General features: G+C 51.5%; 2 protein-coding genes across 2 annotated transcripts; one reads left to right on the top strand and one right to left on the bottom strand.

The window, feature by feature from the left end:
- Positions 1–931: 931 nt before the first annotated feature.
- On the top strand, positions 932–4,083 carry H6S33_003539 (uncharacterized protein; the record flags this gene model as incomplete). Its single annotated transcript, XM_044834892.1, has 4 exons — positions 932–972; positions 1,038–1,231; positions 1,321–2,342; positions 2,398–4,083. 4 exons carry the CDS (start codon positions 932–934, stop codon positions 4,081–4,083), a joined length of 2,943 nt encoding a protein of 980 aa, XP_044691900.1.
- A 7,400-nt stretch (positions 4,084–11,483) lies between these two features.
- On the bottom strand, positions 11,484–14,691 carry H6S33_003540 (uncharacterized protein; the record flags this gene model as incomplete). Its single annotated transcript, XM_044834893.1, has 6 exons — positions 11,484–12,613; positions 12,666–12,771; positions 12,971–13,192; positions 13,263–13,457; positions 13,523–13,786; positions 13,846–14,691. 6 exons carry the CDS (start codon positions 14,689–14,691, stop codon positions 11,484–11,486), a joined length of 2,763 nt encoding a protein of 920 aa, XP_044691901.1.
- Between the last annotated feature and the right edge of the window lie 6 nt (positions 14,692–14,697).

The raw sequence follows: 14,697 nt of genomic DNA on the forward strand, positions 1-14,697 counted from the left end.
TCCACGCCAGAGTAAACGATGGCCAGAATCAAGTGCATGCTCTAAAGTGTGCACATGTATGTATGTAGAGTCTCGATATCTCCAGACCGGTGCTCTCTCTCGAGCATCGTTCCAGCCTCCTCGTCCTCGCTCGCTAGCCACGTAACCTGCGTGCTGCCAGCACAACATCCATCTGCTCCGCGTAAGTATTCCAGAGCCAGACCAAGACAGAACCTTAAATCCAGAGAAAGGTGGGTGGGTGCTGCGTAACACAGGTGCGACACGGACAGATGAGGGCAGATATGGCAATCAATTAACAGCCACTCTAGAGTACATAGGTACATAGGTACATGTAGCTACAGGATGCACTCTAGGCTTCAAGCACTCCCGCCTGCATGTGGAGCCAGAGGAGCCAGAGGAAGTACCTTCTGTCCTGGTGCGCCCGAGACAAGAGAGACCCCCTTCCTCTCTGCCCAGGATCGCCCTCCCTGCACCTCGCTCCACAGGCACAGGCACAGGCACAGCCACAGCCACATACATGTATCACGTATCTCACTGGATACATCCAACCGCAGCGGCGTAACTCGGATCACTCAGAGATCACGTAATCCGCGCTGTGTGTACTCCATGTGACTAAGCCCCCGCCGGCACAGTCTCTTCTCTTGCCTTCTCCAGTCTCTTCACTGCGAGTAGTAGTCGTCGTTGTTGCTGCTGTTCAGAATCGCCCGCACTTCATATATGCGTCCTCGCCAAGTAAAGTTTCACGCACATACACACACCTCACCTCACCTCGCACACACACACACACACCTCACCTCGCACACACACACCAGACCCTGAGCAGGTCGTGAAGTCTCTCTCTCTCCCTCCCCTCGTAGGCGACATCATCCACCGTCCATCGATCAGGTTCACCACGGAGCAGCAGCAACTACGCAATCATTAGCACGTCGTGATGGTTCTCGTCATCATTGGCACAATTGTCGCCCTGGCATGGTAAGCCTTCATTCACACACACACACACACGCTATCTGCGGTGGCAGCAAACTGATGGCAAATAGGATGTGCTATAGAGCATCGACGCTGCTCAAGATCCCGATACCGACGCTCGTGAAGCTTCTAGGTCTCGATCTGCCCGCTCCGCCGCGTGTCTCGTTGCACGGCATCGCCGCAGACACAATCACGCTGCACTGGAGCCTTCCCGAGAAGGCAGGGTCCGTGGCGAAGCACATCATCCAGATCAATGGAATCAACGGTTAGCCGCCGCCCCCCCCCCCCCCCCCAATTCGCCCACATTCCAAGGCAATGGCAATATATACTAACAAGCCCCCTCCCACCACACAGTCGGCGAATCCGAGAAGCGCGGCGAGACCAGCGTAACCGTCACGGGCCTCAACCCCGACAACCTCTACAACGTGCGCGTCATCGCCGCCAATGCCCACAACTTCCAGGCCCCCGGCCAGCTGATCCGCCTGCGCACGCGGCGCAAGTCGCTCTCGTCGTCGTCGGCCGAGTCGTCGGTCGGCCCCAAGACCGACTCCTCCGAGGACCTGCCCAGCATCCACTCGCACCACGTCGAGCCGCAGCAGCAGCACCCGCAGCCGCAGCACGCCCACCACCACCGCCGCGCCGGAAAGGGGTCCGCGGACCAGCGCAGGAACTCGCCCGCTGCGGCGGCAGAGCAGCAGGCGCAGCAGGGTCAGGGCGCGGCGGTGGCGGCCGCGGCCGCGGAGGAGCAGCACTCGGTGGAGACGCTGACGGCCGCGCTGGAGGCGGTGCGCAGGGATACAGACGATGTGGATTCGCAGTTGGCGCATACGGAGGAGGAGTTTAAGAGCGCCGAGGCGGTGCTGAGGTCGGAGCTGGACTTGCTCAAGGAGAAGAAGAATGAGGAGGATCTTAGCCGCCAGAAGCTCCGCAGCGAGACGCGCTCGCTGGAGGAGGTGAAGCGGGCGGCAGAGGCGCTGAGGAGTAAGACGGATAAGGCCCTGCGGGCCAAAGAGGAGGAGATCCGGAGGATGCGCGATGACTCTGCGCGGTGGGATGAGGAGAGGGCGGCAGCGGTCGAGAAGGTCGGTGCTGTGGAGAAGGAGGCGGAGGAGGCGCGGAAGAATGCGCTGAAGAGGGAGACGGAACTCGGGGAGGAGATGAAGGTGCTGCAGAAGAACATTGTGGAGATGGAAGAGGAGATCAGGTCCCTGATCGGCGCCATCAAGGCTGCCGAGGCGCGGAGGGAGCAGTGGAAGGTCGAGGACGAGAAGGAGAGCGTCAGGATCGCAGAAGACGAGAGAGAGGAGCGGGAATGGAAGGTGCGCCAGAGAAAGCTGGAGACGAGATATGTCAATGTCTACAACAGCTACCAGGCGGTCAGTCCCCCCCCAAATGGTTTCCTGCAATTCGATCATTACTGACAGCCCACAGGCGGAGATTGACTACATGCGCTCCAAGGAACATCTCCTGTCCTCGGAAAGCCGCAGAGGGAGCCAGAGCGACACCGTCCCGCAGAAGAAGACCAAGCAGCGCCGCCACCGGAACCGCAAGTCCAGAACGCACACGCTCTCCGGCTCCACCAACTCCTTCCCGTCGCAGGACCAGATCTTCTCCGATACGCAGTCGGTCAACAGCCTGCATCTGCAGCGCCCCATGGGGAACGCCTTCTCTACGGCCCTCATGCCCAGTCCGTTCTTCAACATAGCCAATGGCGCCGCCCCGACAGACCAAGGCGACGACCCAATGTCCGCCTCCATGGAGCTCGAACGCATCACCGGGGGCGCGCCCATGTCGCCCACTGCAAACTCTCTGCTTCCGTCCAATCTCTTCTCGTTCGAAGACTCTCCCCCAAGCCCCAAAGGCAGCTCCCCACACCTCGAAGACCGCAACCCCAACCTGGACGGCCTCGGTCTCACCACCACCGCCTCTCCGCAATCCTCGGGGTCGGCCTCAACGCGCCTGTCCTCGCCCGGCAGCAGCTTCAACCACATCCCGCTCTTCCCGCACCTACCTGAGACCCCGTCCACTAACCCCCCCGAGTCCGTCTCGGGCGGCCGCCGCTTCGTCAAGCTCTTCTCCAACTCCTTCAACCGCCAGCGCGGCAAGACCATCCCGCTCGAAGGCCCCCTCCTCGGCACCCTCACCAACGCCGAATCGCGCAGCGTCCCCAAATCCCACGACCACCCGCCCGGCCTCGACCCCATCGGCACCCGCCGCCGCAGCGGCTCCCACGGCAGCACCTGGGACTTTGCGCGCTTCAAGAAGGGCCCCCCCGGCCCCGCGCCCGGCCTCGAGCGCACAAACAGCGAACACTCGGGCCGCCGCACCGCCTTCAACCCCTTCAACCCCTCCTTCGACCCCATCGAGCCCGCGCGCCTCTTCGACTCGCGCCCGTCGTCAATCGCATCCTTCGACATCAACACCACCCTGCCCATCCCCGGCTCCGACGTCCCCGCCGCGTTCGGATGGCCTGCTGCTGCCATCGCCGCACACGAGAATGTGCCGAGAAACCGCTCGAGCCTCCTCGCGTCGTGGACAGAGTATCCGCCCGCGTCGTCGTCGCGCCCCATCTCGCCGGCCAGTACGTCGGGCCATAGCTGGTTCTCGCCGGCTGCGGCGGCGGCGGCGGCGGTGCCCGTGGCGCCACGGCTGAACCCGGCGGCGCCGACGTTTGAGGCGCGGCATCATGGGCCGGATGCGGCGCGGTCGAAGGACTCGCTGCGGAGCGTGGGCACGGACGCGTCGGAGGGGGCGGCGAAGGACTCGTCGCTGCTGGGGCGGCTGGGGGCGCTGAGCCGCAAGGGGTCCACGGGGAAGTTTAATCTGCCGAATTGGAAGAAGGAGGGGGGTTTTTTTGGGCGGGGTAAGAAGGAGGGGGATGATGAGGGGGTGGGGGAGGCGGCGGAGGTGGGGTTTGCGGGGAGTGGCAGTCCGTTGCCGTGGGGGGGGAAGGGGGCGGGGTTTTTTGGGAGGAGGGAGGAGGAGAGGGGGGGGGAGAGGGAGAGGGAGGGTTTTTTTGGCGCGGTGGGGGGCGGGAAGGGGGGGGAGAAGGGGCTGTTTGGGAGGAAGAAGGGGAGGGGTGGGGTGGAGAGTGAGGTTGAGGGCGAGGCGGCTTGATGTGCCTTTTGGGTGTCCCCCCCCCGCTTTCTGTTATTATTATTGGGGGGGGGAGAAAGAAAAAAGTTGTGGATTTGAGGGAGTTTTGGGGGATTGGTGTTTTCGTTTTTTCTTCTTTTTATTTTTCTTCCCATTTTTAAACCCTCATTTTATTTTTTGAAAAAAAAAAAAAAGTCTTATTTATTGGCAGCAGCAGCATAGCTCATAGCTCTATACCATTCGTTAGCTACATAGTTACATATCAGCATCGTTATCATCATCATTACCGTCATTAGCCCAGACTTGCAACTGTTTTCCCTTCCCCACTGTCATGTAGTTAAGCTACCTTTTCTTTTCTTTCAAGGCATGTAACGTAGCGGATACCATATGTATGTATATTGTTAAGTACATGTAGTTACCTACATATGTACTATGTATCTACCAGCTTCTTCTTCTTCTTCTTCTTCCTCTGTGGTCACGACTTGTGATTATCTATGCACGATGTGCCGTGATCATTGCTTGCGTGGGTGGGTGGCTTGGCGCCGAGTGATAGCTGCTGACGCAAACACCCTGGAATCCGCTGGGCTGTAGAAAGCGCGTGCAAGCTAGCTCCATGTATATAAGCCAAAGCCAGCGGCGGGCTATTATATTGGGAAGAACCTAGCTGAGGAAAAACACATAAGATAAAAGATGACCCCCCCCCTCCCCCCTCCCCTCTCTTACCGTAGCGGTAGGCGTGTGCCTGGGGGAGGGAAAAAAAAAAAAAGCAAATCAGCTTGTTCTGTCTGGTTCATTCACTCTTTTAATTTTCTCCTCTTTCAAAAAAAAAAAGCTGGATGTTAAAAAGAAAAAAAAAAAAAAAAAAAAAAAAGTGGTTTTCCGTAGCGGGAAAATCGAATCGAACCCCCGTAGCCGGCCTCGCTGTCGTACTTTGTTTTTTTTCTTTCTTTCGAGCTAGGCTAGGGGGGGGCATGCACAAACACATACGCCACTATTGCTACGGAACCCGAAATAACTGTGTGTGCTGGGGGTAGATGGTAAAGATGACCCTTCCCTCCCTCCAGGTGCCTTCACCCCCATATAATCCGGGGATGAGTGATGTGGGGCACGAGAGTTACATAAATCTCGGGAATACCTGCGCGCGGCCATTCGGCACTCTGACTCTCTCCCTCCGCCAGGACTCCTCCTCCCCCCCCCCCCCCCCGCGGGGCCACTCTTTGCTATTTTCCTCCCTCCACTTTCAACACCCCCCCCCCCCCGCCCCCTGTTTCCACTGCCTCTCTCTCTCCGCTCTAACCCTATTCCTTTCCGCACCACCCGCTCCCCGGGGGCTCTCCCTTCACCGGTGACAACCACCCCCCCCACCCCCCCCCAATTCGCATCCTACGTCTCCACTGCGTTTATTTTTCGGTCAGGGGCTCTCGACCAGCGCAGCGGTTTCCACAATACCTTTCAAATCTCGCCGCCCCGTCCGGCTGGGAAAGCCGAGTGAGTATCCGTGACTCAAGGACGTCTTTCTCTGCTCTGCAGGGTAGATAGAGGACCATGGTGGGTTCGGGGCCTCTCTATGTGTGGTTTGTGGACATATGTGGGTGGAGAGCTGGGAGACAGCTCTCGGGGTCAAGAGAGAGGCTGGGGGTTTGGGGGGGGGGGGGGGGGGGTGGTATGGGGTCTAAAGGTAACACGGGGTCTAGAGATGGGGTTCTCTTGGGGTGGGGGGGGGGGGGGGGGGGGGGGGGAGTGGGGGGATAGGGAACCGTGGGGCGTGGGATAGTTGTGAGCCCAGAGCTTGCGAGGGTGCGCGCGCGGGAAACATAACGCCCGTGTGAGAACATCACGGAAACGGAGCGCGGTGTTGTAAAAAAATACTTGTGCATGTCCCACCTTACGGTACTGGGTCAGGGAGCTATCTTCAGTGCGTCATGGGGAGAAAAGTTGGGTTCAAAATAGCGCAGTTCAGTCACTGAAATGCACTTCTGTCCGTCACTGAAATGCACTTCTGCACAATTAATGAAGTAATCAACCAACCAATCAATCAAGTGTACTTCTGTTCGCTGCTCGGCACCCATAGGTCTTTTATGCCCGTCCTGCCACAATGTTCTCGACACCGCGCCACTAGAGCCAGATTAAACACCCCAGATTAAGGAGAGTTCTTCGGCGTCACTATATGTGCGCGGGAGCCTATTTTTGACTCTTTTCGAGTTTTGGGTTATTGGATCATGAGCGGTCACTCGAACTAAGAAATAGACCGAGTGACAGACAAAGGTCCGGGAAAAAGCAGATATAAAGAGTGGAATCCGCGGAACAGACATTCTCGTATACTCTAAGCTGTCAATGGCGTCGGCCGCTATATAAATGAAGTGTGATGGGACATGATTTCATGCTTGAGTGCGGCATTAGCTAGTAAGGTGTGCTCCACGGGGGAGTATTGGCTATGGATGACTTAATCTGTTTGATACAGCACTTTGGTGGAACTAATGTGAAGTGCGTGGCTTTGTGGGCTTGCGGAAGATCTACTGTTTATTAGCCTCAATCAGTGGGTTTAAGTGTTTAAACTGCGTTCACCAAGCTTCGGAATGTCCCTAGAACACGCCGGTGGTAGAAATGCTATAGCCATACTCTATGTTTATTCTCCTCGCCTCTTCAACAGGCAAGTACCAGCAAGTCTTTCCTTTGACACTGACAAATTTGAGAAAGAGAACAAGGTGGATACCGTCGATAGAATCAAGTCTCATGTACACATCCACGTCTCTAAAGAATCATCTGTCATTTATTAACACTTTCGATTGATAACTACATACCCTGGAGACCTGGTTTCTAGTGATTCTTGAAAACCGCTTAAGGTGATAATAGCTGGTGATTGGGAAACAGTAGCTCGAACGACTGAGCTGATAAAGCTCCCAAATCAAATTAAATCGGTAACTAGTTCAAACAGCATCCGTACCAGTGCTCAGTTATAACACCTGAACGTAGGAAATTATCTAGGGAAGAGATTTTGTTTTGTACCAGGCACAGAAGTGTTGGGAACGAGGCAAGGCAAGACTAAATCGACCGTAGTCTCATTCGGATTGTGATTGTGATAGCCCAGATATTGCCCATCTCGGTACAGGTACCTATTCTTGCTTGTGGTCTTGCGGTCTCGCAGAGCTGCTGTGATATATATGTGCAGAAAAGGTCACCAAATGAGGTAAGTTGCCATGGTTAGGTTTGTCTGAAACTACTTTTTCGTTGGGCAAAAAATCAATTTTGTATACGCCTGTGGTAGGTCTCGAGATCAAAATGAAAGTCCTTCTAGTCTTGCCCTCGCAGGTATTACCTCATCTCGAGGTCAAGTCTCAAGAAAAAGTTGTTCTCGTCTTGTGCCCATCATTAGTTTGGATCTAACGAAGGTGTAAGAACAATCTCAAGTGGGTACTTTAGATAAAGGTCAAATATGATTTTATGCTTTTATACCGATTTCAAATATGGATGTGCATGAAGCCCAAGTGACGATCCATGATTCTAGTAAACTAGGAGAGCTAGAGCGGGTTTACAATTGTCCTCAAGTGGAAGTTATAGTCGGTGCATTTTGAATTCCGCGATGACTCGGTCTGTTCTGTTTATAACCCTACTGAGAACCTATTCGTGTACTAATTAAGGAGGGCAAGGCATCACCGGTAGGAATGATATCACTTGTAAACCGGTGGAGTGGTTAGAGTTAACTCCCAGAGATACTATATTAGAATACTTTTGTGGCAGACAACAGAAGTTCTATGAGCGTCTCTTTTCTCCTCTTCACAGGGTACTGCATACCATTATCACTTCTGGCTAGAACAAAAGAGGGCACTCCTTGTTCTCCGGCTAATGAGGCTCTTTCCCTCACCCGGTAGGTCAATGATCGGTCCTACCAGATATCCCCCCGCCAAGCAAAAGAGCAAATTCCTGCGTTAGCACACAAGGGCTCCGGAGCTGTTCTACTCCATTAACATGCCCCACCCACCCAGGACACAATACTGAACGGTATCGCGCCATTCAGCACGTGTAAGGTTCTACTACTCATCATGGACACTTATCTAGCCCAGAATTGCTGCACGGGATCAGACACATATCTCCGGCCTGTGGGTGATTGCTTCTCCACCCCCGAGGCCCGAGGCCCGAGCCCGCCCACTCATCGTCACAGTAGAGTACCGGCGGTGGTGATGGACAGACACGAGCTAATGTACCTACTGGAGGAGCAGGATGATCTAGATAAGGTGATTACCAAGACAAGTTATGCAATTCAAGACCGGGTCTCATCAAGCAGTGCTGCTGCAGTATGATATGCCGGAAGCGTCAATTCCTGCCTCCGTTTCTGATGATGAGATCTGGTACCAAGATGACAAGTCCGACTTCCGGGCGCTGCGTATGAGTTTTTCCACCGCAAGTCCTCGTAAGATACATGTAGCTAAGATGAGACGTGTCTAGCTAGCCAGCCGAGTTTCGCATTAGATGACGAGCTTGGTTCGGGGAGTCTCAAGACACAAGAGAAGGACAGATCTTTTGTGAATAGACTGCAGGATCATGAATCATGGACCAGAGTTTTCGTCCTGATCTCTAGCTAGCTAGAGTAGGTAAATACATAGAGGTACATAGAGGTACATGTACATACTTTACATACGACCCAAGCCTCTCCCACTAGCGACAAGGCAGAAAGAAAAAAACGCGGTACCGAAAAGCAGCCAGTCTGTTTCAGCGCCTCCCACAAAAGCAAATTCATAAGAAGGTGTGTGACCGGCCGGACCGGAGACAAGCCTTCCCACCGCCGACAACAAAACAACTATATAGCACCTGCCGTGAGACAGCAAGTAGGTACCGGTACCTGAAGGAGTATCCTGGTCCGGGCACGACGAGCGAGACATAGCTACATAGGCACTTAGGTAGCACAGATACCCCCAACCCTTGTAGACTCGAGTACGGTAGAGGCCTGCGACATGAGCGCTCACTCGCACATCGCATCGCACCGCATCCGACGCGTGTGTCCGGCCAACCGACCAACCGCAGCCGCAGCGGTGTTTTTTTTCCTCACTCTTCACCGACCGACCGGGCGAACAGAAGAAAAAAGAGCACCTCACTCAGTGCCCGCCCACCAGCTTGGAATTACATAACAAGATTTTGTTCCTGCACTTTTCGTCCAATCCAATCCGATCCGAGCACACACACACTCACACACCCACACACTGACAACCCAGTTTCCAAAAACTGAAAAACCGAAAAAGCAAAGCGAGAGAAGAACTTTGGGAAAATAGGGATGCGGAATCGGGTTTCAGTTTTTCTTACTTTCAGCTGGCAAAGGAGCGCTGATCCGGGTTTCTCGGTCTCCCATTCTGTTGGTTCGTCTCCAACCAGCCCGCCAGCCAGCCAGCAGCAGTAGGCAAGGATCCATTCATGCAGTGGGTTGATGATCGGTGCATATGCACGAGTCATGCAGAGAGAGAGAGAGAAGATGGAAGTGTGTGCGGGCTAGCTGGCTAACTAGGTGGATGGGATGGATGGAAATGCCCACAGAAGCAATTTGGCAGGTTTCCACGCGCGGTATCCCATCGCCAGGTATCGGATGGAACGCGCAACACACGTGCGGGGCTGAACATGAGCAGTAGCAGGAAGGGGGGAGCCAATGACCGCGCAGGCCGCTTTGGGCAACGTATTCCCCGTGCCCGGGGCGACGGCGTGCGGCTATTGGCGGGGGAGGGGTTATAAATAACCTCGCAGCTACAAGTCTCCGAATGGTATGGTACAAACTCTACATTGGGCTACTCTCACTCTTGGAAAAGCTTGCGTCGTCTCTTTTCTTTACTTCTTTTCTCGCTTGAGAGCAGAAGTGGGAGGGGCAGTTCGAGCTGTCTACTTACATACGGTCCAAACAGCACTTTCTACCAGAGTCTGTACCGATTCAGTACAAATACCTGATTATGCGGGTTGCGGGGTGGAGTGCGTGCGTAGAGTACGTAGAGTATGTAGGCAGAGTGCTTATTGTAGGTACCTACTCTACCTACATAAGATTCTGGTAGAATTAATGCGAAAGTGGGTTTTCCGTGACCCGATAGTCCCATTGGCCCTCAAAGGAATTTTTGCAGTGAGCACGGGCCAAGAAACCCACCCTTTTAGTTCTGACTTTCGCAATAATTCTACCGGATACTGTACACACTCTGTGACCCAACTGACCCCACACACAAAAAAAAAACGTAAACGTAGAGTTTTGGAACCGATAAGCAGAGCAGGCGTTGATAGCTTTGTATCGGGCCTGCCGAACGAACGACTGATTGACCGACTGGCTGATTAATCCAGAACTGGCTGGTTCTTCACCGCTATCAGCCGGCGTTTGGTATGTGGTGGTGGTGGTGGTGGAAAAAGTAATTAAAGCAGTAGAGAAGAAAGAAGGATGCCTGGACGCTGGAATACAATGGAAGGAAAGAAAGGGAGAAAAACTATGTAGGTACATACTCTAGAATAAAGGAAGCTGAGAATCGCGAGTAGCAAAAAAAGGGGGGGGGGGGCTACGTACATAGGTGGGGGGATGCGTTTCAAGACGTCTACTCTACTCAATTGGGCGGATATCGAATAGGGCAACCTCACAGACTTGATTCATTTGGGTCGCCGCTATCTATATATCTATATATGTACTGTTACAGTTCTTTAGTTTCCCCAGAAGTTCACACTAAACTGAAGGCACTGCGCGTATCCAGCATATACATACATACCCGACATTGTCCATGCTGCTGTGCAGGCGCCCCCACATGTAGAATTTTTTAAAAGAAAGGCGATGTAATAGGTCGACTGTGTACGTGCGGTTAAGATAAAGCTCATATTGAGATGCTTACAGGGAACTTACAGGGATGCCGTTTGATTTGGCATTGCTGCAGAGCTCCAAGCTGATGCTTCCCAGGAGGTCAATGATATTTCTAATTATCTTGGGGTATGCAAATTAGCGACAAATCACGTCAACACTTATTTTTTTACATCTAGTGGTGGTAGATAAACATAAAAAAGGCCGGCTATCAAGAAGTTATAAACACTTTACGAAAAACACAAAGAAGAAAACGGCTGGCCGAGCCAAAGTCAGGAAATGGAAATGAAGGAGAGAAACTAAGGAAAGAAAAAGCAAACCCGGAATTATTCCGCCTAGAGACCATAATCAATGCACAAGGTAAGCTTGATTCTTTGCCTACGCATGTACAAAGTTTTGATAATCGATAACTATCTCAACTGCATCCAGAGAGGCAGTAGAGAGTTTGCCTCAACAAAAATAAACACAAACCCAGATTAAAACCTCGAGACGCCGATAAAAACGAGTCAAACAGTAAAGAAATAGTAAATGGGATGCAATGAAAGGACAATGGTAGAAAAAGATAGTCGATGGCTACAATGGCAGCGGCGGTAGTGGCGTTAGCACTAAAAACAGCACTCTATCGTGCAGTGCTTCTGCTAAAAAATCTCCTCTGAAAAGCCCCTTTCAAATTGGGTCTTGGGGCGTTACTCCTTTTTTTCCTCTGTATTTTCAAGGAGTTTAGTGGAGGTGGCGGCGGGATTGTGACATCATTAAGAGCAGTGCTCGAGATATCTTTTAAACACTCCCTTGACAGCCCAAATTCCGAATCTGTTGTTGGATTGTTGGCCATCGGTGCAAGAATTTTGGGGGCTGTCTCATAAGTAACACTCACATCCTCTTGCGTCATCGGGAGCCGCCGTTTATCATCCTTAGAAGAAGAGGCACTCTTACGCCAAGTATTTTTCCAATCATTGCTGTTTTTCCTTCCTGTGGCTGAAAACGAGAATGCCCTTTTCATTGGGACAATGTTCGGAACATTTTTTGGTGGTTGCTTAGATTTCACTGAGCTGCCTGCCATCCTTTTCCCAATAGCATTAAAATCATCACCATCCCCAGATTCACATGATTGGATTGACGAGGCCTCTGACTGACTCCCATAGCTCTGTAAACTGTGCATAGATTTCCTTGCAACTGTTGATACCAAGCTAACCACAGACAACCTTTTCATAAGGTTGCTTGTGTCCGCTCTTTTTCGAGTTCCGGGGCCCATCGATCCAAAGGATAGCATATCCTTTGTCCAAACATCTGCTAGCTTTGCCTCAATGCTATTCCTATCAGAGCGCTTGGGTGAAAAAATTGGCACTCGATTGATGCTCAAAACAGAAAGACTTCTATTGATGCTAGGGGCGTTTGACTGCGAACAAATGACTTCGGAGAGAGCATGAGTATTTTTGATGATAACATTGGCGACATCTGATTTTGGATCGCTTCCCGAACGATGAAGAGATTGGTGCCTGACCAAAGTTCCAGGGCGGCCAAAGACAGTTCCGATCGGCTTCACATCGGAATTCATTGAACCAAAAAGATCAAAGTTCGTTGAGCTGTACTCTTGGTAGTCTCTGCTTTCAGCTGTCGCTCTGTCCAATATCTGAGTTCTCCATACCTCCTCCTCTTTCGCTGAACAAGCACTGACTAATATTTCGTAAATTCGATGTCCTGCCTCGAATATGATTTTCCATGAGAAAAGCGCAGAATGACAAGTCAACCCTGTGATTTAATTATCAGAGATTGAGCTTCTAAAGACAACTAGAAAACCGACCTCGGCCCTGATTCACCTCCTCAATACGGGCGGTAGCCAAAGTTATAGCGAACTTCACGCTATACCTGTTATCTGCCTTTGAAACTGTCGCCAACAAAAGGTAGGACTTGTATAATAAACAAGCTAGATATTCCCCAGTTACGCCTGTTTGCCGTTGCCAAACGACATGTAGTACACCGCACAGGACAATGTGTCCCAAAAGACGTATAGAAAATCCGGACTGTGAAAGCATCGCAAGGCTAGTTAGGCATGATTTCACTCATAGAAAGCATGAAAATATCAGTTGTGTGATGGAGTAGAATTACCTTTTCCTGAAAGTCTATTCGATCCTGTAACAACCATGTCTTCTCTATCCTCTCTCGTGTTCTTGGTGCCTCGCGTTTTGCTGTGTTAATCTGGTATGCCGTCTCTTCCAGTCGATAACGAACCTTTTCAAGTAGTCTATTTGTTTGGGGGCAGTCCATTGCTGGCGTATATTTCACTATCTCCGCAAAAAACAGAGGATACTTGCATATCCTTTGTATGGGCTGCGAAAGGTGGGGAATCAGTAAGTATCCTCAAAATCCAGTATATTTTCTAGGGACAGAATCTCCATACCTTAACAAGCATATCATCTAATGTCAGAGCACGCTTCCCATACTCCCGTTGATTGTCTGGCGAGTTTATTGCTCCAGCCAGCATCTCGCATCCTTTCTCCCATGAATTCCATGATTGACCGCGAAATTGGCTTAGATCTTGGCACACGAGTTCGTATTTGGCCGAGTACTCTTCGTAGACAAAGAACCCTCTCATCTGTACCCTCCCCCCAAAAGAATATCAGGACCAGTTGCAATGTTACCACACAATTTACTGCTCACCATTTTATCGAACACTTCTGCCACTTTAGCGGCTGCCTCTGGGTTTGACAAAATGTGTGTCCTCTCCAATTCACCTACTTGCGGGCTGATATCAAGAAACTTCCCTTTATAATTCTGAATTTGGTGTGACGCAGCAGGGAGCATGCGAAAGATTTCCGACAACAAGCTCTCATGGAGATCAAGTATTTCGGCAACGTTGCGTTTGATGGCGTCCTTAACATCTGCGGATATGCAATCGCAATCATTGAGCACAGAGAAATAGAGCTTTCCACGCTCAGCAAATGAAACAGTCACCTATTTTAAAGATGCGGTCCGAAACTTACATTCATCAAAACCTTTAAATCTGCGATGTAATACTCTTCTGTATTTATCAATTCTTCAAGTGCGCATCTGCGATCCCTCATTCTTGTTACAGTGGCATCATCTAGTGTGCCGCCACTAGACTTTCTTCTGGTGGATCCACCTGCGATAGAAAGAGAGGCAAATGTATTTGATGCCGTCTTTACAGCAGTAACAAACCTCATTGATGAAGAGGGTGTTTTTGTATCCGCTTTTGAGGAAGGCATAGAAGAAACTGCATCGCCGTCAATGAGTGCAGAAGCGCCCTCGATTGACGAATATACGCTTTTTCGGCGGTTTGTTTCTTTTCGGCGGAACGATTTTATCCACTTTCGGAATTGCAGTATGTCCCTCTCCTTTCGATACGGTACGTCTAACTCGTTTTGTGAAATTTCAATGCCATTAGAGGAAGTAGTCGTCAACTCTTCAAACTCCTCAAAAAAATCAGCGGTTTCGGTAGATTCAGTAGTCCTTTTTAGTGCCAGATTCAATGAACTCCTATCTGCCTCCACCGTTTCCGTATATACCACAGGAATTGCCCAATCAGCGTCCGATGAATGTGAGCACGGACTTGTTGCAGAGCTAGCAGTGGATTCGTTGATTGACGATGGCTGGCATTCTGCAGCCCCAAGATCCATGGATAGAACAGACAGTTTATCTGCTGTTGAGTGGAAGCTCTGAATGGTGCTACTTTCCCTCGAAGATTCGGCATTTGTAGTTGCTGTTGTTGAGACGAAAGGCCGAATAAAATAGGGAGGTTTCCAGGATACAGAATCTTTGAAGTATAACGAATCACTGTCTGATTGTTGCGCTGGGATAGTCATAGCCATCTCTGC

Source organism: Morchella sextelata (genome assembly GCF_020137385.1).
Source record: "Morchella sextelata strain SCLS chromosome Unknown scls_15, whole genome shotgun sequence".
NCBI lineage: Eukaryota > Fungi > Ascomycota > Pezizomycetes > Pezizales > Morchellaceae > Morchella > Morchella sextelata.